This window comes from Somniosus microcephalus, chromosome 6 (genome assembly GCF_052327205.1).
Source record: "Somniosus microcephalus isolate GS21.2 chromosome 6, FLI_Smic_1.0, whole genome shotgun sequence".
NCBI lineage: Eukaryota > Metazoa > Chordata > Chondrichthyes > Squaliformes > Somniosidae > Somniosus > Somniosus microcephalus.
Window position 1 is genome coordinate 243,130,248 of NC_140992.1, and position 26,940 is coordinate 243,157,187.

Here is a 26,940-nt window from a genome sequence, read left to right on the forward strand (position 1 = left end):
AAGTGGGAGAAGAGGCATTAAACAGAGCTTGTATGAAGAACAGATGCTTTAATACTACAAGTATTAAGTTCTAATACAAAAGCAAAATACTGCGGATGCTGGAAGTCTGAAATAAAAACAGAAAATGCTGGAAACACTCAGCAGGTCAGGCAGCAGCTGTGGAGAGAGAAATAGTTAACATTTCAGGTCGATTACCCTTCGTCAGAACTGGAAAAAGTTAGAGATGTAACAGATTTTTAAGCAAGTGCAGAGGCAGGGAAAGGGGGGAGGGGCAAACACCAGAAGGGAAACAAAGCAATGAAGATGGACAAGATAAAAGAGACAAAGGGAAATCCCAGCTGAGAGACGAGCAGAACTTCAAGGTGGGCGTTCCTAGATGAGAAGTGGCAGTGAATTATACACAAATACAAAAGCAAAATACTGTGGATACTGGAAATCTGAAATAAAAACAGAAAATGCTGGAAATACTAAGTTCTCATGTTTATAACCACATAGAAATGTTGTCACTTATCAGTGTGAAAATATAGGGGCAATGTAACATGAATAATGAGATTACACAGATTAAACAAGAAATGTTTCATTTTATTTTTCACATTCAATCATTGTATGATAAATGACTTTAAATGATCTGTTATTGTAATGCAACATTAAGGGACCAATATAAAAGATGACTAGCACGCTAGGGTTATTTGTGTGTCTGAAAAAGTTCATTCAAAACTTGCAAATAAAAACATTTGGCAGTTCACCACATAGAAAATCACTGCTTGCCTGTTCCTGATGTATTTCCTTGAATACTACCATATGCTTTAAAATAAAATAATCCACCTCATTTGGTACAGCACCTGGTTCTAACCATACCATTCAACTTCAATGTCATGGATGGGTGGGGCAGCTAGTATCCTTTTTGAGAGTCAAGAAGAGCTGCTTTCTGGTCACACAGATAAATCTTAATTTACCAGGATAACTTACTACAGTTATAGAAGTTGGTATCAGACTTAAATCATTCAATTTAATTTTGTTACTTTTAGGTAGTGCAATATTTTGGTTTAGAGTAATGGCTCTTGTACAACAGGAATTAAAGCTGAATTCCGTTTCTTTGCCCATGTGTGTAAATCACATGGAATCAGTTAGTGTTTTGGCTCACCTAGGCCTTTATTTCTCACTGAATATGTTTTTCACAGGTTTAGACAGGTAGGACAATGCATTTAAATCATTAAACGGATAAATATATCTGGAAAGAAAATGCTGCCTTGTTATAAACTCAGTTTGGGGGCTGAAAAAGAAAACCAGTGACTTTATTTTAAATGCTTTTATTCCATGATAATGATCATTTCAGTGCCAATAAAACTGTTCTAAGATTTACAGGAACCAATGTTTGGTGTGCAGATTCTGCCCAAGATGCTGCCTGCGAAATACGGAATATCTCCTTTATCTTGGTGTCTCACTCCAGAAAACATAATGGACACTCATTGGTTACATGTCTTTCCTTCCAGTAGAAGAGTTCCTCTAATATTGTCATAGGTGAGATATTCCCTATTTACCTCTATTTGTATTGGTTTTAATCTTTCTGCTGTGCGTTCACTTCCTGCACTCTCCTGCCCCTGGTTTTGCGGTGAAGAGCACGTGACAGACTGTTACAAATTCTACCTGTGCCTGATGTGAGGTGAAATGGACACTTTGTCAGACTTTTCCACTGAAGCAGCTGATTGAGAACAAGTATTCCTAGTTAGACAGTGATTGGCAGCTATTGTCTGGAAGTCGATAACCACATATGATATTGTTCTGTTTCATGAGGGATTCAAAAAAAAGCGATAAACAAAGCCACCTGACTGAGTTACTCAAGGCAATAAAAAGTCCCAGTTCTTCAGATCAGATATTTCTATATAGTGTCCTAAGGTCACAGCACTGGCCCATACACAGCACCAAAAGCATGACAATGGAGTGCAATTGATACTTGATCTTCATAGCTTTGGTGACCTAGGGTAAAAATCCCTTCACTGAAAGCATGAATTTCATGTAATTCACTGCAGGGACAGTTTGTGCAAATCTGTTTTGTTAATTGAGTTACAAACTGAAGGATGGGGGAGGTGAAGAACAATCATGAATGATGCAGCAGAACTATTCAGCACTGCACATTTGGTTCCTTGCTGAAGCAAGGTCCACTCTTGTCCCTAGGGTTTTGTGTGTGTTTCAACTGTGTGAAAATGGTCTGACATCTTCAAAGGAACATCTGGGTCAGTTGGGTGCTTCCTTTCCCGGCCCTGCTCACTCTTGGCTCTTGTCCATGAAGGGGATTTTAAATGTGTTCCACGTGAGATGATCGGATACATCAATGGTTGGTTCAGTTCTATAAAATAAAATGTTAACAATTACTGTGTGATGCATCTTAGAGACTCCAACATCCTCAAGATGTAAAATATATCTTGATACTTCGTTGGTCACATGAGGATGTTTTACTTACTGATTTTTTACTTTTTTACATATATACTTTTGAGGATGTTTTAGTAAAGTTCAACAGAGATGAAAACATTTACTCAACTACAGGGGACTCATCCTTTATAAGGTAAATGCAAATTTAATGTAAATGGTCACAAGACACTGAGAGAAATCATTCCCGGCACTGGCTACAGAGTTGAAAAACGTCCTGATGGCGAGGAGGCAGAGAGAGGGCTCGGTCATGTTTGAGCACCGATGGCGAGGAGGCGGTCATAGCGCGGCGACTTACTTTTACAGCCACATAAAAACACATTTGTAGATCTCAACTGATCAGATATCATGCGATCAGATGTCACGTGATCAGACAGCACATGATCAGATGTCATCTGGTCAGAAAGTCACGTAATCAAACTTCCACGAATGCCAACAACCAGAGGTGGTAGCCTTATCAGTCAGCCCCACCACCACTCTCCCCATCATCCACCAGTTCTTGTCTTTAAGTCCCTGCCTTAAAGAACTTTGTGCACTATTGGTGTTTGTTGATTTATGTTGTCTTTAATAAACATAAATTTCCATAAACAAACAAAAATGCCCTCATAATATACTCAGATTTTCACCATTTACACAGCTTCTAAGTTTCTATACAAAAAAATTACCTTTAAGTCTAAAAATGGTTCGCTGTCTTTATCAGAAGAAAACACTTTTTATCTGAATTTTAGCCAAAATGAAGAGGGGCTTGTCATTATTGGCATGGGTAGTGGCCAATCAGGACAAACCCAATAATTCAAATTCCTCTTTCAGCTACATTTAACTCACTTGGAAAAACAAAATTAAATCCTTTTCACCTTTCAACCGAAGGTCTCCTTGTAAGGGCTGACTGTCAACAGTTGTAAACTAGGTGCTTACTGAATTATGTTTATATAAGTTGGGAAATGTTTTCAAAGTAAAATGGTTGAAATCCTGTTTTAAGGCTTTTCTTCTTCTGCAATTTATTTGTTGACCCGGGCTTGACCTGGATCACAATCAGTCTAGTGTTCAGATGAGTATAAAAAAATCTATAGGTTTCCCTCCTAATTCTTCTTATGCTGCTTGACAACAATTAGATTTACCTGCACTTTTTTTTACTTGCATAGACTAGGTAGCACAGTGATTACTTGTATAGATTAGAACACAGCATCGCCTTAGCTTCAGAATAATACATTATAGCACTCCTGTCCTTATAAAAGTGTATTCACTGATTTACCTTGAACAACGCAATAAGAGATCTGTTTGAAGTGTATTAAAAAAGGCAAGTTCGTGCATACAAATGTCGCACTCTTTTAGATGCTCTACAATCTAAAAATGCTGGATAGTCCTCAGCTGGATCTTGAAACTGACAGGCACATTCCAATCTGCAAAGTTCTTTGATCAAACTGAGTGACATCAGACTGTATTTGGAAGGGTGGGGGGGGGGCAGCAGTGAAGTGTTCCTATTGCTTCTGCTCACTATAAGCTATTTTAAAATATACTAATTTTACCAAAAAAATTGAAATATGTGACCAGTTTAAGTGTTGTGAAGAGGCTATGATTTCCCCTCCAGCCCCCTTCCAACTTTGAGAAGGGTGGAAGTGAACAACGAACTTGTGGTTCTACATTTCTGCAATTCTATCTTACAATATTTAGCATCATGTAACTGTGGAAAGTAACTGATTGCAGCTGTTTCCTCCGAGGAAAAAGCATTTTCCACATGCCATTTAAGCCTAAGTTTTATTCGTGATGCAAAGTGGAATTTTACAGTATTATTTATTCGTAGAAATACATAGAAAGATGCTGTTGGCCCCGTTTTGGTGTTTATTTCCCACATGAGCAGTTGTCCTAATCCTATTTACCTGCCTTGTTCCCAAATCCTTTTTTCCAACTTTCCTTCAACCACCAATCTATCCTATTCTTAAATGTTGGTGTGACCTGTGCTTCAATCACAAACTCTGGCAGTGCATTTGACAGCCTTAAATCCTCTGTGTAAAACAAACTTCCCCAGCTCTGTATCCTAAATCTTTTACATATTCAATTTGTACACCACGGAGAATATTTTACTCTGTGTGAAATTTTACTTTGTGTCTTAATGCGAGGAGCATTCGTAATAAGGTGGATGAATTAGCTGCGCAAATAGAGGTAAACAAATATGATTTGATTGGGATTACGGAAACATGGCTCCAGGGTGGCGAAGGCTGGGAACTCAACATCCAGGGGTATTCAATATTCAGGAAAGATAGGCAAAAAGGAAAGGGAGGTGGGGTAGCATTACTGGTTAAAGAAGGTATTAACACAATTGTAAGGAAGGATATTAGCTCTGATGATGTGGAATCTATATGGGTAGAACTGAGAAATACCAAGGGGCAGAAAACGTTAGTGGGAGCGGTATATAGACCTCCAAACAGTAATGCGGAGGTTGGGGATGGCATTAAAAGGGAAATTAGAGAAGCGTGCAAAAAGGGCACAGCAGTCACCATGGGTGACTTTAATCTACATATAGATTGGGCTAACCAAATTAGTAACAATACTGGGGAGGAGGAATTCCTGGAGTGTTTACGGGATGGTTTCCTGGACCAATATGTCGAGGAACCAACCAGAGATCAGGCCATCTTAGACTGGGTATTATGTAACGAGAAAGGATTAATTAGCAATCTTGTTGTACGAGGCTCCTTGGGTCGGAGCGATCATAATATGATCGAATTCTTCATTAAGATGGAGAATGAAGTAGTTGACTCAGAGACTAGGGTCCTGAATTTAAATAAAGGAAACTACGATGGTCTGAGGCGCGAATTGGGTAGGATTGATTGGGGAATGTCACTCAAAGGATTAACGGTGGATAGGCAATGGCAAACATTCAAAGACCGCATGGATGAACTACAGAATTTGTTCATCCCAGTTTGGCATAAAAATAAAACAAAAAAGGGGACTCAACCGTGCCTAACGACGGAAATTAGGGATAGCATAAGATCCAAGGAGAGGACATATAAATTGGCCAGAAAAAGCAGTAATCCAGAGGATTGGGAGCAGTTTAGGATTCAACAAAGGAGGACAAAGGGATTAATTAAGAAAGGGAAAATAGAATATGAGAGTAAGCTTGCATTGAACATAAAAACTGACTGTAAAAGCTTTTATAGATATGTGAAGAGAAAAAGATTGGTGAAGTCAAGGGTAGGTCCCTTGCAGTCAGAATCAGGGGAATTTATAATGGGAAACAAAGAAATGGCAGATGAATTAAATACATATTTTGGTTCTGTCTTCACAAAGGAGGACACAAATAACCTCCCAGAAATATCAGGGAACATAGGGTCTGATGAAAGGGAGGAACTGAAAGAAATCAGTATTTGTAGGGAAATGGTGTTAGGGAAATTGATGGGATTGAAGGCCGATAAATCCCCAGGGCCTGATAATCTACATCCTAGGGTACTTAAGGAAATGGCCCTAGATATAGTAGATGCATTGCTGATCATCTTCCAACATTCGATGGAATCTGGAACAGTACCCATGGATTGGAGGGTAGCTAATGTTACCCCACTATTCAAAAAAGGTGGTAGAGAGAAAACGGGGAATTACAGACCGGTAAGCCTGACCTCGGTAGTGGGGAAAATTCTAGAGTCCATTATAAAAGATGTAATAGCAGGGCACTTGGAAAACAGTGACAGGATCGGACAAAGTCAACATGGATTTACAAAAGGTAAATCGTGCTTGACTAATCTACTGGAATTTTTTGAGGATGTAACGAGTAAAATAGATAAGGGAGAACCAGTGGATGTGGTGTATTTGGACTTTCAGAAGGCTTTCGATAAGGTCCCACATAAGAGATTAGCGTGTAAAGTTAAGGCACATGGGATTGGGGGAAAGGTATTGACTTGGATAGAGAACTGGTTGGCAGATAGAAAGCAAAGAGTTGGAATAAACGGGTCTTTTTCCGAGTGGCAGGCAGTGACTAGTGGGGTACCACAGGGATCGGTCCTTGGACCCCAGCTATTCACAATATATATTAATGATCTAGACAAGGGAACTAGATGTAATATCTCCAAATTTGCAGACAACACAAAGCTGGGTGGGCATTTGTGCTGTGAGGAGGATGCCGAGAAACTCCAGGATGATTTGGACAGGTTGGGTGATTGGGCAGAAGCATGGCAGATGCAATATAACGTGGATAAATGTGAGGTTATCCACTTTGGTGTCAAAAACAGGAAGGCAGATTATTATCTGAATGGCAATAGATTGGGAGAAGGGGAAGTGCAACGAGACCTGGGTGTCCTTGTGCACCAGTCGCTGAAGGTAAGCATACAGGTGCAGCAGGCGGTTAAGAAGGCAAATGGTATGTTGGCCTTCATAGCGAGAGGGTTTGAGTACAGGAACAAGGATGTCTTGCTGCAGTTGTACAGGGCCTTGGTGAGACCACATCTTGCGTATTGTGTGCAGTTTTGGTCGCCTTATCTGAGGAAGGATATTCTTGCTATGGAAGGAGTTCAGCGAAGATTCACCAGGCTGATACCTGGGATGGCAGGAATGACGTATGAGGAGAGATTGGGTCGATTGGGCTTGTACTCACTGGAGTTTAGAAGAATGAGAGGGGATCTCATTGAAACTTATAAAATTCTGGCAGGACTGGACAGACTAGATGCAGGGAGGATGTTCCCAATGGTCGGAGAATCCAGAACCAGGGGTCACAGTCTAAGGATAAGGGGTAGGCCTTTTAGGACAGAAATGTGGAGGAATTTCTTCACCCAGAGAGTGGTGAACCTGTGGAATTCTCTACCACAGAAGGCAGTAGAGGCCAATTCATTAAATATATTCAAGAAGGAGTTAGATATATTTCTTAAGGCTAAAGGGATCAAGGGATATGATCAGCCATGATCGCATTGAATGGCGGAGCAGGCTCGAGGGGCCGAATGGCCTACTCCTGCTCCTATCTTCTATGAAAGAAAAAAGTTTAACTAAAGCGGTACTTTTCAGCATATGCTCAAAGGAAAATATATTCAGTTCCCAAATTGGATCTAATCAAATTTATACATATCTTTAAAATCTTAGTTGTATTAAAATTAATAAATGACATGATGATAAAATGAATATTGTAAATGATTACAAGGAAGAATTAACCATGCAGTTATTTGAGCTACTTTTTTAAGCACAATTTTTAAATTAAATCCTCACTAAACCCATAATGTGTGTCACTCTCAACAACAATAACAACAACAACTTGCATTTATATAGTGCCTTTACCATCGGAAAAGTCCCAATGAGCTTCACAAGAGTGTATTCAGACAAAAAACGACACAGAGCCAAAGAAGGAGATATTAGGATGGGTGGCTGAAAGCTCGGTTAAAGAGGTATGTTTTAAGGAGGAGGAGAGCGAGGCGGAGTGGTTTAGTGAGGGAATTGCAGAGCATGGGGCCTAAACGATTGAAAGCATGGCCGCCAATGGTGGTGCGAAAGGAGTGGAGATGCACAAGAGGCCAGAGTTGGAGGAACACAGAGTTCTTGGAGGGTTGTATGCCTGGAGGAGGTCACAAGGATAGGGAGGGGCAAGGCCATGGAGGGATTTGAACACTAGGATGAAAATTTTAAAATTAGGGCATTGGTGGACTGGGAGGCAATGTAGGTCAGCGAGCACAGGAGTGATGGGTGAGAGGGACGGTGCAGGTTAGGATACGACAGCTTAGTTTTGAATGAGCTTAAGGTTATGGAGAGTGGAAGATGGGAGGCCGGCCAGGAGAGTATTGGGATAGTTAAGTGTGGAGGTAACCGAAGCATGGATGAGAGTTTCAGCAGCAGATGACCTGAGGCAGGGGCGGAACAGCAGGTCGTTATATTCTGGTACGTATTTCCCTGTTCCTTATTTTTCTATCATTGGTGCTTATCACAACCTTGGTTAAGCAAAACTAAGTTTTGCATTCAGCATAAAAGTAAAGCTGTTTGAAAACAGGTATAACTGCTATCAGATGTAATGACTGTCTGGCATATCCTGCAAACAGTTCCAGTTGACATGTATATAGGATCATTTGTTTTCGCCCTAGAATAATTTTAACTTTAGTTTGCATCTTGTCTCTGTACCTTGAATTATTTAGAGCCTTCGGTAGAACATTAGTCCTAGTTTTAGTCTCTTTTGTTCCAAAATGTTAGTCATATTTTAGTTTTAGTCTTGGAAGTAAAATTTGGTCAAAAATTTAGATTTTACTGTCCATATTTCTGTTCTCATCTTTTCAGAAATATTTTCAAAAATAGTTTCAAAGTTCACTTCTCATGCAACTGAAAAAATGTTGAGAAATAAACTGTTGCTTGAATAATGATTAAGACTTGCATACGTAAGGGAGAAGGAAATAGAGGGATCCGGGGGCAGTGTGGGAGGAGGTAATTAGAGTGGAAGGAGGCAAGTTGGAGTATAAACACTAGCAGAGACTAGCTGGGCCGACTGGTTTATTTCTGTGCTGTAGATTCTGTGGAATACTTTCTTCATCCATTTTAATTTCCAACATCTATTTCGAAAGATGTGGATCACTGACCATGTTAAGTCCTACAAATAAGTTTAATTTTAGTTTTAATCTCATCTATTTATCTCAAATCTTTGTCTTTTAGTTTTAGTCTTCATATAAATTAGTTCTAATTTTAATTTAGTCATCAAATATACAATCAGTATGCTTCATATCTATTTTTCTCCTCATTTTCAGAATGAAACTGCATTGAGCAGAGCTAGAGAGCTCATCTTTATCTCAGCACGTGCTCACTGACACTGACCTGCAGATGAATCATGCGGTGGATTCTCATCATCAGAATCAGCAAAAACCTCTGCAAGTTCTTGGTCAGACATGTCCGTGAGTTCAGTCAGATCCATGAGGTCAAAGTGTACCTCGAGAGATGAGACGCTGCTGAGAGGCTCTGTGAAGACAAATGCACAAAAGAAAATGCTTGGTATGCATGGAGGACCTCAGCAGTCAAGCTCACAAATAACTGAGCAGTATCCGATCTATAAAATGATGATACAAAATGCAGATTTAGTGGGACTGCTGCATGCACCTTTTTTTGTAGCATCGTTCACAATTGAATTCTGTGTAGAGTGCTGAGTGAAACCATGTCACAGAAGCATGATTTATAAACAGAGCCTACTCATTTTTGGAATGACCTTAATGTGTTACAGTCTAAGGATAAGGGGTAAGCCATTTAGGATAGAGATGGGGAGGAATTTCTTCACCCAGAGAGTGGTGAACCTGTGGAATTCTCTACCACAGAAGGCAGTTGAGGCCAATTCATTAAATATATTCAAGAAGGAGTTAGATATATTTCTTAAGGCTAAAGGGATCAAGGGATATGGGGAGAAGGCAGGGACAGGGTACTGAATTTGGATGATCAGCCATGATCTCATTAAATGGCGGAACAGGCTCGAGGGGCCGAATGGCCTACTCCTGCTCCTATCTTCTATGTATCTATGTGTTTCACCCACCTGTTTGTTGTGGGGTTTGTTGCACCTCACTGTGGTGAGGGATGGGGGTGAGGAAATCTAGCTTCTTGCAGCTAGGTTGCGCTAGCCCGCATGTTGTGGGGCAGAGATGGGCTCTTCAGTGGATAGTCCCAGGTCTGCAGCAAAAGTGAAGCCTTTCAGGCTACTGCCCAAAATAGTTCCAAGTGGAAGTATGTGTGTAGCTGTGAACCCATCTGACTACAGCTCCTCCAACAGTCATTCTTTAGGGAGTGGTGGAATTTGCGAGGCACCTGTGGGGTGGAGTGTGCTAAATGTATGATATTGACCTGGCCCTCACACATTCTGCTGCATGTGATAGTTGTGAGGCTCGGCTTCTACATCTTTCCTTTTCTCCTCTATCTTGTCACCCAAGTCTTGTTCCCAGCCCCTTTCAGACTTTCTATACTGCCTTTTGATTTGGAAGCAAACATGGTGCAAAAGGTGGAGATGTATTTGTGGGATTTTGTTAACGAGTGGAGGTACAACTCCACAGAAGGCTGGCTGTTTCAGTGTTTTTGGAGCGTGGACGGGTGCTGGACAAAGGGTTTAATTTGAAGGTAGTGGTATCTGTCAAGCTGGGTGATGTAGAATTTGTCTGCCAGCTCTTGGAAGAGGATAATATGACCCTTGTGGAGGAGCTGGTCAGCCTGATGATGCCTTTCCTGTGCCATTATAAGGATCCACTCATAGTGAATGTTCATTGGGGTTCCCTGTTGCATCAGATTGGAAAAGGGATCAATAGATTATAGGCCTCCTCCCAGGCAGAGTATCCGTGTTATGATAAGGTTTCTTGACCCAGTCTGTGGGGTCTATGAAGGGAAGGCTATGTAAGCGGCAGGGTGAGTGGTCCTGACCTCCATGACAGGGGTTAGATCAATATATGGGGTGCAGCTATCTACAGGTTTGATGTATACACTTGATGTTATGGGTAATGGCTCATAAATTAAGAAGCACTTTGTAAATCCCAATAAATCTTGCATCCTGAATGGAATTTCAGTAGGATTTGCATCTTCTTGATCCAAATTCATACCAGGTTAGACAGCACACTGTGTATGGTCTATCTCAATAATGTCCTTTGTGCTAATGTGCAACCAGATACAATCTGCCTGTACTACGTTTCCTGACCCAAAAGCCAGGATCTGTGAAGGATGATATTATACTGTTAGTTTGTTCTCTATTTAGGCTGGATCCAATTTCCCACCCCCATCCCCGAGCTTCTTTTTTTAAAATTCATTGATGGGATGTGGGCGTCGCTGGCTAGGCCTGCATTTAGTGCCCATCCCTAATTGCCCTTGAGAAGATGGTGGTGAGCTGCCTTGTTGAACCGCTGCAGTCCATATGGTGTAGGTACACCCACAGTGCTGTTAGGAAGGGAGTTCCAGGATTTTGGCCCAGTGACAGTGAAGGATGGTGTGTGGCTTGGAGGAGAACTTGTAGGTGGTGATGTTCCCATGCGTCTGCTGCCCTTGTCCTTCTAAGTGGTAGAGGTCGCGGGTTTGGAAGGTGCTGTTGAAGGAGCTTTGGCGAGTTGCTGCAGTGCATCTTGTAGATGGTACACACTGCAGCCACAGTGCGCCGGTGGTGGAGGGAGTGAATGTTGAAGGTGGTGGATGGAGTGCCAATGAAGCGGGCTGCTTTATCCTGAATGGTGTCGAGCTTCTTGAGTGTTGTTGGAGCTGCACTCATCCAGGCAAGTGGAGAATATTCCATCACACTCCTGACTTGTGCCTTGTAGATGGTGGAAAGGCTTTGGGGAGTCAGGAGGTGAGACACTCACCGCAGAATTCCCAGCCTCTGGCCTGCTCTTGTAGCCACAGTATTTATATGGCTGGTCCAGTTCAGTTTCTGATCAGAGGTAACCCCCAGGATGTTGATAGTGGGGGATTCAGCGATGGTAATGCCATTGAACGTCAAGGGGAGATGGTTAGAGTCTCGCTTGTTGGAGATGGTCATTGCCTGGCACTTGTGTGGTGCGAATGTTACTTGCCACTTGTCAGCCCAAGTCTGAATGTTGTCCAGGTCTTGCTGCATATGGACACGGACTGCGTCAGTATCTGACGAGTCTCGAATGGTGCTGAACAGTGTGCAATCATCAGCGAACATCCCCACTTCTGACCTTATGATGGAGGGAAGGTCATTGATGAAACAGCTGAAGATGGTTGGGCCTAGGACACTGCCCTGAGGAACTCCTGCAGTGATGTCATGTGATTGAGATGAATGACCTCCAACAACCACAGCCTGCAATGAGAAGCGGTGGAGTCTGCTAATTATAATACCTGACTGCCCGGAAAGCTAGGGAGCCTGTGTGGAGGTAAGAGGGGGTTAGGAATAATAAAAAATTAAATAAGTTACATTTAGTAAGAAACTCTACAATAGCAAAACATTGTTTTCAGATCATTCATATCTGAACAGATCACATCAATATGTAATTCAAATGAGGTGCACAGATTACCATAGTATTTAAAAGATTACTTGTAAAGTTAACCTTTTAATATACACAATTATAGCTATGGTCATTACTTATGGCTTAAAATGGCAGCAGAGGAAATCATATTCATTTGTTTGCAAGCACAATAAACTATCAAAATATATAATTGTGCCACTTGCTTGTGATATGATGATGATGAAAATGATGCACAGCCTTTCTCGTTCTTTTCCATCCCCCAACAAAATGAAAACTTCATTGTGACCTGCTTTGATGCTACACTTGATCTTAGTATTTAACAGAGTCAAAGGTGAAAATTCTGAGTTTACTGCGAACATCTGATCATACACCATTAAAACTGACATTTTGGGGAAGATGCGGGTTGAAAACACAATGAACCTACCAGACCTCAGAGGGCTGACTTTAATGCTATGAAACAGGCCTGAGAGAATATTGATTGAGAAACTGTACTAGAGAAGAAAGCAGCAGTGAAGTGTTTGCTTTTGAAGAAAATAGAAGCAATTCAATTGAAATACAGTATATACATATTAAAAAAGTAGAGGCAGTGCCTTTGATGTCTCAGTGAGTTTATCCAGTGAGTAACTGAGCCATATAGACCATCAGGATTGCAGTTCAATCTCTGGCCTGTGCTGATTTAGCTGATCTCTGCTAGGATGACATTAGGAGCTCCTAAATTAGCCTTAGAACCCTTGGATTAGGAAAGAGGGAAAATGGGCAGTGTTCCTGCCCCTGACTGCTATCCAATGAGCGCAAGTGAAAGTATGCCTGCATGGATGCTGTTTGATCGGGCTCAACTCCGACACCTCATGATCAGACAGCGAGGTATTGGACAGTGCCTGAGGAAATATACTCCAATAAGAGGAGGGGGAAAAATTGGTGCAAGAAAAAAAATCCTAGAACCATTTCAAGACCAGGACTCAGATGATTAAATAAAAGATTTAAAATAATTCAAGAGGGAGGATACTGAAGGAAAGGTTGAGTGAAATAATTAAATTGAAAATAGAACATGGTTTAAAAAAAATTGCTGGGACACAAGAAGAATTTCAGAGTTAAACTACAATTGGGAACATTAAGGGGAAAGAAAGGTCAGTCTGGGAGTAGGTGATGAGAATACAATAAAGCTTCTGATTGATTTATAAGTATTCACAAGAAAAATAAATGTCAGTGTCCAAGCCCTGGAAGAGAGACTCCAAATTTATGCCTTTAGTCCTGGCTACTTCTCAATGAGGAACAATTTTTAAGGGATTAGACCCTGGACCTTTGCTTTTTGGGATTATAGGAGGATTAGTGATGAAGCAAATAGTGAAATAATTGCCAGTCAATTCTTTGCATTAAATATAGAAATGAGAAGGACAGGAGTTGAAAATTGGGAAATCAGTACCAAAATGATAAGTGTGACCTGAGCATTATTAATTTATAAAATAAATTGCTGTTCATGCACTGGAGAATAATTCAGTAATTATCCAAAAATGAATTTATCTGAACCACAAAAAAACTAAAGAATTTGGCCTGAATAATTTATCTTATAAAACACTGGTTAAGCCTCAGCTGGAGTATTGTGTTCAATTCCAGCCACCACACTTTAGGAAGGATGTCAAGGCCTTAGAAAGGGTGCAGAGGAGATTTACTAGAATGGTATCAGGGATGAGGGACTTCAGTTATGTGGAGAGACTGGAGAAGCTGGGGTTGTTCTTAGAGCAGAGAAGGTTAAGAGATTTGATGAATGGTTTTGATAAAGAAACTGTTTCCAGTGGCAGAAGGGTCGGTAGCCAGAGGACACAGATTTAAGGTGATTGGCAAAAGAACCAGAGGGGACATGAGGAAACATTTTTTTACACAGCGAGCTGTTGTGATCTGGAATGCACTGCCTGAAAGGGTGGTGGAAGCAGGTGCAATAGTAACTTTCAAAAAAGACTTGAATAAATATTTGAAAGGAAAAAAATTTGCAGGGCTATAGGAAAGGAGTGGGGGAGTGGGACTAGTTAGAAAGCTCTACCAAAGAGCTGCACAGGCATGATGGGCTGAATGGCCTCCTTCTGTGCTGTATCATTCTATGATTGTATGAATCGGACAGGATATAAAATGTTTCTCTCTTTTAGTGTTCCCCGCAACATACAACCAACGGGGAGGCATACAAACTATTCCAAAACATTTAATAAAATTGTTTTCAATCTGAGGCTAGCCTGGATTATTTGCCTGCCAATTTTCCCTTCCTTCCTGTTTGATAGCACGTGGCATGTCATTTTCCAGATGGTGAACAAGATTGTACACGCACTGTTTTGGAAAACTGAGAGTAAAAGCCTGCATTGCACCAACTCAAGGTACAATGTACAAGAACATTAATGCATATCTTGTACACTGGAACATTGCTGAAAATCTTTATGAACCAGAAGGACTTTCAGTTCCTTTTACAATTAATCGGATAATCAGATTCAGGATGTTATGGATGCATTTTGGGCAGTAGAACAAGCAAGTTAATATTTTAGGGCTGTTAATACATACGCCTTCTCTCTACCACCTGCAGCAGTCCTGATGTGGAAATTGGGATTCCGTCCTCCTCATCTGCAGGGGGGATGTGAGATTCTGAATTAGCTGTCTGTTCTTGATCGTTTGGCTTCTTTGGACTCTGTTTGCTTTTCTCAAACTCTCCTAGATCGGGAGAATGTGAGGGAAAGAAAAATACATTATTTTTTAAATGCACAAAGCAAAAATTTATTTTCACCCATCACTTCCATCCTCATTGCCCTTAAACTGGTTCCTGGTTCTCTAAATCATCACATTTAAAACTCCACATCTATGTCTATAATCCCTCTGTGGTTGCACCAAATGTGAAAAAAATGTACGAGCATATACATATATTGTGTATATGTGTGTGTTCAATGGAATATGGGTGTATTTGCTTGTGGGGTGTTTAAAAGTGAGCATGAACACCGGGGCATATTTGATTGTGTCTGGCTTTGTCTGTGGGGAAAATTCATAAAACACAGTGTGGCTCTTGGTAGCATGTAGTAGACTGAATTTATATGTGTGCACATGTAGAGGGTATAGGCAGTTATACAATGTAGGTGTGTGTATGCATGTATCGAGAGGTATGTATGTGTTTAAAGATAAAGATATGAGCTGTGTGGAGGGGCTAAAGTATGTGTTTATTTGTGTTCAAAAGCAAGTGCTTGTGATTATGCATACAGGTAGACTACTTTTGTTTGTGTGGAAAGAGTATGTATGTGCGTGTTAATGTAGAGTGTCCATATGAAGAGATTTCACTGTACAAATCATTTGTGTAAAGCAATTGCTGTTGGATTTGCCTCCATCTGGTAGGGGTGGTAATTAATTAATTTCGCAGCTAGCAACTCATTAAATATTGACAGCTGCTTTGGCAGGGAGAGCACAATGGTGTGCTGCCAATAAATAACTATACTACATGGCATGAAGAAAAAGACCAAATAGAATCCTCTCACATTTCAATGATGGCGCATTCTATAAAACATTACATAGAAACCACAGCAAAGAGTATTCAATTATATTTAAGTCGAAAATAAAAACAAACAAAACCACACTGAATAGATGATAAAAGCAGCAGTATATATAGCATGTTGAAAGGCCAAAAAAATCCTCCTTTTCTTCTGTAATGTTGATAATGTTACTAGAAATTAAGATTCATCAGAGCTTCAAATGTGGTTCAGAGTTCAATCATCACTGAAAGTAAAACCATAGTCCTTTAAGAGCACATCATCCTACAGATCAGCTAATACCATGGCAGGTATTTATTCGTAAAATGTGTCAAAGTATGTCAGTGTATTCATACTAAAACTGAAAATGCTGAAATTGTGAAATGCTGGAAATACACGAGCTTTGACAGCATCAGTAAAGGAAAAAGACAGGTGTAGACCCTTAGTAATATTTTTTTTCTTGTTAGCAAGTGTCTGAAATGCATGGAAACCCATCACCACACTTGGCAGTCTCCAAACCAGGCTACTGAGAAATGTCTTGACAAAGAGTTTGACTCGAAACGGTGACTCTATTTTCTCTCCACGGATGTTGCCTGGCCTGCTGAGTTATTCCAGCATTTTCTGTTGTTATTACTGAGAAATAGAGTTTCCGTTTACCTGATATAGAGTGCACATGCTCTCCCAAAGGACATACCTTGCTTACCTAAGCCCCGATGTTAGCAAGCTGGAGTACTACTCAAAATTAACTGTGGGTAGATTCCTAACCCCCAGTGATTAGGTCCCATTAATGAGCCACACTGGCTGGTCAATCATCAACAGTGTCCTGGAGTACTGCAATTCACCTGGCTCAGGCACTGGATTATCAAGTCTACCAGATGTGTCATTTTGGAGCCTTCTTGACCCCAAAGAGAACGCAACTTATCTCAATCCTGCCCCCAAGAATGACAGTCACTAGTTGGTCATTAAATAACTTGAAAGCATGGGTTTGAGCCCTTGCTAGGTGAATAGGCAGATGGCAGGAACTCCACGAGTGCATGGTGAGCTGTACAACTCGCCATAAAATGTGGGAGTGATTTACCATCAACCTCCCTCCACAACATGGATGTGCAATATATCCCTTTGAACTATGAAGCTTCAGCTGCAATTGCTTGCCTCTCTGCAACCCATGATCTCTAGTTCTGACAAAGGGGTCTATGCCTAAAATGCAGAAACAGAAATACATCAAATTTACAACATGGAAACAGGCCATTCGGCCCAGCCAGTGTGTGTCAGCGTTTATCCTCCATGCCAGCAAGTAGTCCTAATCACATTTACCCACCCTGCTCCCATATTCCTTCATCCCATATTCCTACATCCAGCCATCCAATCTAATTTTGAATGTTGACATAGTTTCTGCCTCAACCATTAAACCTGGAAGTGAATTCCACAGCCTCACAATTCTCTGGTAAAGAAGTTTCACTTGCTCTCTATTCTAAATCTCTTACATTTAATCTTTATCTATGACCCTTAGTTCTAGACCACTCAATTACTGGAAATAGTCTGCTTCTATGTACCCTATATTATCCTTTCATAATTTTAAACAGATCTATCATATTGCTCTGTAATCTGCATTGTTTTAACAAAAAAAGCCCCAATTTTTCATGTCTATCTTCGCATTTGTATTTCCTCATACCAGGCAGAATCCTAGATAATCTGCACTGTACCCTCACTAAAGCCTCAATATCCTTGCTATAGTGTGGAGCCCAATACTACATACCTGTACTGCACTCTAACCAGTCTTAAGGCTCTACATAGATTTATCGTTATTTTTTGGCTTTATATTCTATACCTCTAGTGCTAAAACCTAGAATTCCATTAGCCTTTTTTACAGTCTCATCAAACTGAGGTTCTGTCTTTAATATCCTGTGAACCTGTACCCCCAAATCCCACTGCTCTTCCACAGCACTGAGCCTTCTTCCATTCAGAGTATAACTACTGCTCTTACTTCTTTAACCGAAATGTATCATCTCACACTTACTGACGTTGCAATCTATCTGTCACTTTTTAGCTCATTCCTCATCTTGTCAATATCCCTTTTCAGCTTCCTTTGGTCTACGAAAGAATTCATCTGTATCATCTGTAAATTTTGACACCACTTTCCTGAGGCCTACATCCAAATTGTTGATAATCACAGATATACACAGTAAATAGAAGTGACCCCAAACTCCATCGTGTGGGACACCACTATCCAATTCCAACCACTCTGGAAAAACTGCCCTGCCCAGTGGAAACCGGGCGGGTGGGCAGTTCAAATCGCCCAGGTTACTTACCCGTCCTCGAGCCGCCCGTATCTCATGATTGTTATGCAGGCTTCTGGGCAGGCAGCTAAGCTTATGCAGATTGGGGAACAATGATATCATCAGGCCCTGACTGCAATTTTAACTCTGGCCCGAGCAGGGAAGCCACTGCAGCTTTCATGCCAGGCTGAACCAGGTCAGAAGATCGTGACGCGAAGAGGTCCAGAAATCTTTTAAATTTTTTTATTCGTTCATGGGATGTGGATGTCGCTGGCAAGGCCAGCATTTATTGCCCATCCCTAATTGCCCTTGAGAAGGTGGTGGTGAGCCGCCTTCTTGAACTGCTGCAGTCAGTGTGGTGAAGGTACTCCCACAGTGCTGTTATGGAGGGAGTTCCAGGATTTTGACCCAGCTAAGATGAAGGAACGGCCATATACTTCCAAGTCAGGATGGTGTGTAACTTGGAGGGGAACTTGCAGGTGATGGTGTTCCCATGTGGCTGCTGCCCTGGTCCTTCTAGATGGTAGAGGTCGCGGGTTTGGGAGGTGCTGCCGAAGAAGCTTTGGCGAGTTGCTGCAGTGCATCTTGTAGATGGTACACACTGCGGACACAGTGCACCGGTGGTGGAGGGAGTGAATGTCTAAGGTGGTAGATGGGGTGCCAATCAAGTGGGCTGCTTTGTCCTGGATGGTGATGAGCTTCTTGAGTGTTGCTGGAGCTTTTCACTTTTCTTTGTGGAGCCAGGAGGAGCCCCACAAGGAAAGTTTAGGCCTCTCTTTCCCCCCACTTTGCGCCAGGAATTAAAATCAGGGTCTATTTACGCTCTGTTTTCTCCCTTCTCACTTATTTTTAATCCAGTTTGCTATCCTCCCCCTAATTCCCTACCCCTTCATTTTCTCTAGTGCTCTTCCATGTGCTGATACTTTGATGTATACTTCAATTGGGGATGCAGTCCTTTATAATGACATCCTACATCACATAAGGATAGCTTGTGACTTACCAGCTACTTCAATGTTCTAGATGTCCAAGTCCACCGTCTTCTACCAGACTTACTCATTACCAACTGCTTAATTTTTAAAAATTTATTCACAGGATGTGGGCGTCGCTGGCAAGGCCAGCATTTATTGCCCATCCCTAATTGCCCTCGAGAAGGTGGTGGTGAGCCGCCTTCTTGAACCACTGCAGTCCGTGTGGTGTGTTGCAGCGGTTTGAACTGAGTGGCTTGCTAGGGCAGTTAAGAGTCAACCACATTGCTGTGGGTCTGGAGTCATCTATAGGCCAGACCGGGTAGGGGTGGCAGATTTACTTCCCTAAGGGACATTAGTGAACCAGATGGGTTTTTACGACAATCCAGTAGTTACATGGTCACCATTACTGATACTAGTTTTTTATTCCAGATTTATTTAATAATTAATTTAATTAACTGAATTTAAATTCCCCAGCTGCCGTGGTGGGATTTAAACTCTTGTCTCTGGATCATTAGTCCAGGCCTCTGGATTACTAGTCTAGTAGCATAACCACTATGCTACTGTTCACAGTATTCATCCCTTATGTGAGAAGCTTTAGCAAAGAGACATGCCTGCTGTGAGGCTGGATGTCTCTTCAGGGTACTCAATGAAAGGTTGATGTGTACTGGGGACCTCCATACCTACAACTGCTTTCCCAATTTGCCTCAAATCTACCTCGCAGCTTGGGTTTAGATTGCGTATAAATCCTGAACATGTACAAAATATTTAGTTTTAAATTTAGTCATTCCTGCAGTGAATTTTTCAATATGTTTGACATTCTTTGTCTGCACTTCAATAAAGTTTTCATCATAAGAACAGTCAATAATGAAAATAGCCCATTCAGCTCGCTGAAGCTTGTTCCTCCATTACTGCTCTACCGCACCTAACTGCATTCTGAACACCTTAAATTGCTTTTTACTAATTTAAATTTGTCCTCTTGTCCTATCTGAGTCCTTATCACAGTCTGAAAAAGCCAACTTATTTAAAGAGTGAAATATTCATGAATTATAGAAAGATCAATTCCAGTGACCTTTTATATACGTTTCTAGCAATGACTTGCAAATGGCCTTTTTGAGTGCAGTTGCGTTGATTTCTTTGCTAACACCAGTGTTTGAACTCAGAAAAATAGAATACTTTGCCTGTTAGGCCCATAATGCTTGATATGTTTATAAGAAAGAACTAATTTGCATTTATATAGCGCCTTCCACAACCTCAAGTCCCAAAACACTTCACAGCCACTGAAGTGGTGAGCAAAATGTTAGTCAAAGAAGTGGGATTAAAGAGGGTCTTAAAGGAAGAGGGAGATGGAAGCATTTGGGGGAATTCTAGAGCATAGGGCCTAGGTAGCACAAGGCACAGCCAACAATGTTGGGAGCAAAATGGAGGAATGCATGAGAGGCCAGAGAGTTTGCAGGGGGCAGGGGTTACAGAGACGGGGAGAGGTGAAGCTAAGGAGAGATTTAAACACAAGAATGAAAATTTAAAATTTGAGGCATTGGGAGACCAGGAGCCTAAATACACCAGCAAGAACAAGGGTGATGGGTGAGCAAGACTTGCTGCAGGATAGGACATGAGCAACAAAGTTTTCTGTGAGCTAAAATTCACAGAGGGTGGTGGATGGGTGGCTGATGAGAAGTGCATTGGAATTGTCAGGTCTGGAGGTGAGAAAAGTATGGATGAGGCCTTCAGCAGCAGATGGACTGAGGTAGGGGTGGAGCCAGGTGATGCTACAGAGGTGGAGATAGGCGGTCTTTGTGATGGGAAGTGTAATGATCAATAACATGTCATTCTATAGTGGACACTAGGTGGAGCCGTAGAGCTGTATATAGCTGTATGTATAAGACTACACTACCCAGCTGTATGATATTAAGACTACATTACCCATGAGGCACTAGGCTACCCACAAGGCAACGGTCAAGATGGCAGCCTGCACACAGGAGCACACATGCAGCATCTCTACAGATACTGTACCTAGAGAACGTGTACTGAATAAATGACTAGCTAGAAGCTAGCTGTGTTCATAATAAGAATGTCTAGTTATTAATGAACATAACATGGTACCAGGGTGGTGAAGATCTGCTGAAAATTGTGAAAAGCGACATGGAGAATTTGAAGCCACCAGAGCGTTTGAATCTCACAGAAAAAATCGACTACAACTGGCAGACTTTTAAACAGCAATTCGAACTCTACATTGCAGCTATCGGATTCGGTACGAAGCCAGACGCAAGGAAGATAGCGTTGCTGCTCACGGTTGCAGGCCCACAGGCGATAGAGGTATTTAATACATTTGTATTTAATCCAGCGGAGAACAGAGAAAAATTAGAAGATGTGCTAAAAAAAATTGATGCACATTGCTCTCCCAAAAAGAATGAGACGTATGAAAGATACATCTTCCGTTCTCAGACACAGCAACAAAATGAGACTTTTGTTAGCTTTATAACTGATCTGAAACTGAAAGCACAGACATGTAATTTCTCTGAGCTGAAATCATCCATGATTCGTGACCAGATTGTGTTTGGTATTCATGATAAAAAAGTCAGGGAACGTCTGTTGAGAGAAACCGAACTAAATTTGGAAAATGCAGTGAAAATATGCCAAGCCAGCGAGCTAGCTCGAAAGCACGCGAAGACTTTAAGTGAAATCAATAATGATGCGATTGTAATGAGTGAAAATGCTGCTGTCGGTGCTGTGTCCTACAAGGGGAAGAAACGTGGGCAGAACAGAAATGAAAAGCAATCGGAGGATGAAATTTTTAATTGTAAGCACTGTGGTTACAAACACCAGTTAAGACAATGCCCAGCGTTTGGAAAAATGTGTACAAAGTGTAATGGAAAGAATCACTTTGCCAAACAATGCTTTTCAAAAGTAAAAACAACGAAAGGACAACAAGTTAATGTGATTGAGGACACTGATTTAAGTGAGACATTTTTTGTAGGAATGGTGTCATGTGACGATATCAAAAAAGATACAGAAAATGTGCAGCCCTCAGAAATGGACAATGCTGAACATAAAGTCAATGCAGTAAAAGAGGACAAATGGATGATCCCACTGCAGGTAAATGGAGCATTAGTTACCTTGAAACTAGACACTGGGGCAAAAGCAAACTTAATCAGTATGAGTGACATTAACAATATGAAAGAAAAGCCCAAAATACAGAAAAAGTCAGTACTACTGAAGGACTATAATGGACAGAAAATAGATAGCTTAGGTGTATGCAGACTTAAAGTGACAGTCAAAGACAAAGTGCATCATCTCATGTTTTCTGTTGTGGCTGAAAGACTTGACTCGATACTAGGTGACAAAGCTTGTGAAGACTTAGAACTGGTCAAGAAAGTCTACTGTATAAACTGTGCCATAAGCAGACCAGATGACTCAGGTGATGAAGCAGAGAGCCCATCAAGGATGAAAAGGCCAAAGGGTATCCATGTCTTCAAAAAGCCTAGTTTCTCCAAGAAGAAAGAAAAAGACTTTAAGGTCAAAGAGAAGCCAAAGGAAGAAAAGCACAAAGAGGAAAAACACAAGGAGAAAAAGTCCAAAGATATAACCGCAGCAGATGCTGTTAAGCAGTGGAAAGAGAAAAAGAAAAAGAAGAAGCCTGCATCAGAGCAGGAAGCAGTTCCGGTGGATACTCCTTCTTCCCTCAGGCCAATCATTGGTGTTCCATTAGCCGAGGCTGCTGAGAGGACTATGCTGTATGATGGGATCCAGCTGCCAGCAGTTTTTTGAGAGTGCATTGACTACATTGAGAGTTATGGCATGAAGAGTGAAGGAAACACTGAAACCCTCTCCAAGCAAAGATTGCAAGGAGACCTCGATCTATACAAGAGCAGATTGATGACAATGCCGCAACTGCATCTTGTCATTCACCGCCAGAACAATCTCATGAAGACACATCAGACTTACCCGTGTTGAGAAGATCCACACGTGAAGTAAAAGAGCCTGATAGACTTAATCTTTGAGTACAATGTAAAGCTTTGAAAATGTGTTGACTGTTTTGAAAATGTTTATGTTTATAGAGCACTAACAAAAGTGTTACTGATATTATCTTTATTGTTTTCTTGAAAGTTGATTGATATTGATTTTGTTAAACCTCAAAGAAAGGGGGATGTAATGATCAATAACATGTCATTCTATAGTGGACACTAGGTGGAGCCGTAGAGCTGTATATAGCTGTATGTATAAGACTACACTACCCAGCTGTATGATATTAAGGCTACATTACCCATGAGGCTACCCACAAGGCAACAGTCAAGATGGCAGCCTGCACACAGGAGCACACATGCAGCATCTCTACAGATACTGTACCTAGAGAACGTGTACTGAATAAATGACTAGCTAGAAGCTAGCTGTGTTCATAATAAGAATGTCTAGTTATTAATGAACATAACACGAAGGATATGGGGAAACTCGGCTCAGGGTCAAATTGGAATTGCAAACAGTCTGATTCATCCTGACACAGTGGCCTGAGAGGGGCAGTGGAGTCAGTGTGAATGTATGGAATTTGTGCCATAGGCTGAAGACAATAGCTTTGGTCTTCCCAATGTTTAGCTGGAGGAAACTACAATTTCTCAAAGACTGCATGTCAAACAAGCAATCTGATGGGCCAGAGGTAATGAAGAGGTCAAGAGAGATGGTGGAGAGGTAGAGCCTCCAGCAGAAAGCTAAGATCCAGGTTGAAGTTTTTGTGGGAGGAGAATTAATAAATAAGACTTTTTCTAATCCCTAATCTAAATTTATTCTAAGAATATGAGGTTTTCATCATGTATTAATATTACATTTACCAATGAGATCACTTGATTGTAATAAACTTTTTGATTAAGCTGTAATATCACAAGATATAGTGCTGATGATTACAGTGTCTTTTGCAGGTAACTGCAGTATGTGAGAATGTGACACAAGGACAAATAAATGTCAAAATCAGATCTTGTTATCAGCAACAGTATGAGTTAACATAACTGCATGCTTATATTTCTGAATAAACCACAAGTTCTGTTGACGGTGTCTAAAAGCTTAATAAGCAGTTGGGTGTAATAATGAGTAAGGCTCATTTTTATATGGCTGTGATCATGGTACAGAGCTCCAGCACTGGCTGAAACATACCAGACACCAGTGAGTTCAGTCAAATCCTGGCCACATCATTAGCAGGAAAGCATGGTGCATCAGCTCATAGGTGTGTGCGAGGGTGAGGTCAGGGCAGAGGACTGTTAGCTGGAAAAACGGCATTATGTTTCACCCTGCATGGTCAGAGAAGCAGAGATCAATGCTTGCAATACAGTTAGCAAGAATTTTCCTCCATATGTAGAGCCTTGTCTTTCGCACAGCTTGATTTATGTGTGTTATTCTTTAGTAATAGAATGTGGTAGATACCATTTGTGTAAGACTTTGTTAAAGCGCTGTATAAATTAAATTGTTACATTTCCTTGTCTCCCCTAATTTTCCCTCTCTAAAGCTGGGGTATGGTTCCATCCACATGAGCAGCTTCCAGCAGGGGCCACAGGACAACAACAACAACAACTTGTATTTATATAGCACCTTTAACATAGTAAAATGTCCCAAGGTGCTGCACAGTATTTTAAGACAACAAATTTGACACCAATCCACATAAGGATAAATTAGGGCAGGTGAACAAAAGCTTGGTCAAAGAGGTAGGTTTTAAGGAGCGTCTTAAAGGAGGAAAGAGAGGTAGTGAGACGGAGAGGTTTAGGGAGGGAATTCCAGAGCTTAGGGCCTAGGCCACAGAAGGCACGACCACCAAAGGTTGAGCGATTATAATCAGGGATGCTCAAGAGGGCAGAATTAAAGGAGCGCAGATATCTCGGGGGATTGTGGGGCTGAAGGAGATTACAGAGATAGGAAGGGGCGAGGCAATGGAGGGATTTGAAAACAAGGATGAGAATTTTGAAATTGAGGCGCTGCTTAACCGGGAGCCAATGTAGGTCAGCGAGCACAGTGGTGATGGACAGTCGGAAACACTAACCATAACTAATTATCCTCCTCTCTGATGTGGAGACAGTGGATATTGCTGAAGATTCATTTTCCTCGGATCACTTCTTGGCTATTGAGTTTACTCAGTGAGTACCTGAGCCGTACAGAAAAGGAATGCTAGACTTGGTCTGTGCTGAGTTAGCTGTTTACAGCTTGGATGGCTACAATTAGCCTCAATGCCCCTGGGTTAGAGGAGGAGAAAAATCAGTCAACGTTTCTGTTGACTCTTGAAGTATACCTGTCTAGAAGTGGGGTGAGGATAGCATTGGATTCAGCTGTGATGCCTCACGTGGTTAAATAGCTTACCACTACTCTTAGTCAAAGTTCACAAATGAATAAGGGCAAAGTACTGGAAGGCTAATACTGGTGCTCATGGAACCATACCTCAGCAAGAAACCAATGTTTCAAGGAAAGCGAAAGCATATTAGTCAGGATAACATGCTCCCCCGCACTGATGTTTTGATTAATTTGTTCTAACGGTCCAGTTACTGTAACCAACGTGGTTTTTTTACTTGCTTCTAATGAAACGAATTTTTTAAAAACATGAAAGCAAGTCCTCAGTACTAAAATTACAGGTGCAGTAATGCCGTATAATGTATACATACTCCCCAGTGGACGTATCAGTTACAAACTGTGGGGAATCAGTGATGTACTGAATTAAGTGTCTTGTATAAACAGCTTTTGAAAGACATCTGTGGAAGGCAATTCTTACTGTTTGAAATTGTAAAATAATTACATGAAATATGGATAAGATCTAAATATTTAAATATAAGCCACTGAACATTAAATATTGAGCACAATGTTAGACAAGGAATGCACGAGGAATAAGTTCACGAGTAGTTATTCTGCAATGTGAACATTAAAAGATACAATAAACCACAGTAGTCAGTCCTCATTTTAATCGCACGCGAAACAGACGAGGGAAATTATTTCTTTCCAGTTTAAATATTATTTTTAAAATTCTGGACTTAGTCCCAATAAATCTAAAAATCGCATTTTAGTGAATATCACTTTTATAAATAATTTGTGATGTAAAACATGTTCACCGCTGCAGGCTATAAAGAACTTCCAGATATAAAGGGTTAACTCCGTTTTTATGTAAGATGCTGCTTACCCTGAGCTAGTGCCCCTCCTTGTTTCTCCATCCAGACAGTCTGACTCGATCCCACCTTCCTGCGAACTCCACACCATCAGAGGGGAAGAGAAAAGAGAAAAAGACGAATGCGTAAAAAAAAAGCTGTAGCGCCAGAGATCAACACCACCCGGATCTCAAACCCAGCATCTCATTTCAAAAACCTGAGCATTGCACCAGCACAAGTGCACAAAAAAACAATGCAATGCAAGCATGTCAGATTGCAAATTGGGAGATTGCACTGCAAAGTAAGCATTGCATTGCAAATGAGGATGAGAGACTGCAGACCCTCTCTGGCAGTCAGCCCAGACAGAGAAACTGTGACTGGGGTGTACCATTCAACACACTCAACGAATCATCACATAATTCTTCACTAGTATTGCCAACAAAAACTGAATTAATTTAGTTATGCAGCGCTGTGTCATACAGAAACGGGGGGAAACATTATTCAGCAGCTTTTCAACACAGAAGAAAACTACCTCAAAAATTCATATGGACTACACCATCTTTTGTTGCATTGTCCCACAGGGATTTTTTTTTAAAACATCGCCTCTTAAGCTTTTTTTGAGTTTTCTCCCTTTGTTCACAATTAAAGGTGAATGTCATACGCACCGCATTTTGAGCTGCCAGTATAACATTTAAAAAAAATGCTCAGTATGTATCAGGGCCAGTGCAATAACATAAAGGTGATGGTTGGAGGGGGTGGGGAGAATCTAAAATGCTGTTCTTGATAAA

At 41.1% G+C, this 26,940-nt stretch overlaps 1 protein-coding gene across 1 annotated transcript; it reads right to left on the bottom strand.

Moving 5' to 3' along the window:
- Window positions 1-561: 561 nt before the first annotated feature.
- On the bottom strand, window positions 562-26,623 carry dbndd1 (dysbindin domain containing 1). The gene is made up of 4 exons (XM_085991665.1): window positions 26,188-26,623; window positions 14,859-15,005; window positions 9,190-9,330; window positions 562-2,347 (listed from the first exon to the last, which is right to left on the bottom strand). Exons 1-4 carry the CDS (start codon window positions 26,216-26,218, stop codon window positions 2,172-2,174), a joined length of 495 nt encoding a protein of 164 aa, XP_085847791.1. The 5' UTR covers window positions 26,219-26,623; the 3' UTR covers window positions 562-2,171.
- Window positions 26,624-26,940: the final 317 nt, after the last annotated feature.

What these genes read in the sequence shown, in the direction of transcription:
- dbndd1 (XM_085991665.1), bottom strand. Translation starts at nt 26,218, where the DNA reads ATGGAGAAACAAGGAGGGGCACTAGCTCAGG. An exon ending in GCAGGTGGTAGAGAGAAGGC is followed by an intron (nt 9,331 to 14,858) that starts GTATGTATTAAC and finishes TTGTCTTCACAG; the next exon opens with AGCCTCTCAGCAGCGTCTCA. An exon ending in ACCGCATGATTCATCTGCAG is followed by an intron (nt 2,348 to 9,189) that starts GTCAGTGTCAGT and finishes TTTATTTTATAG; the next exon opens with AACTGAACCAACCATTGATG.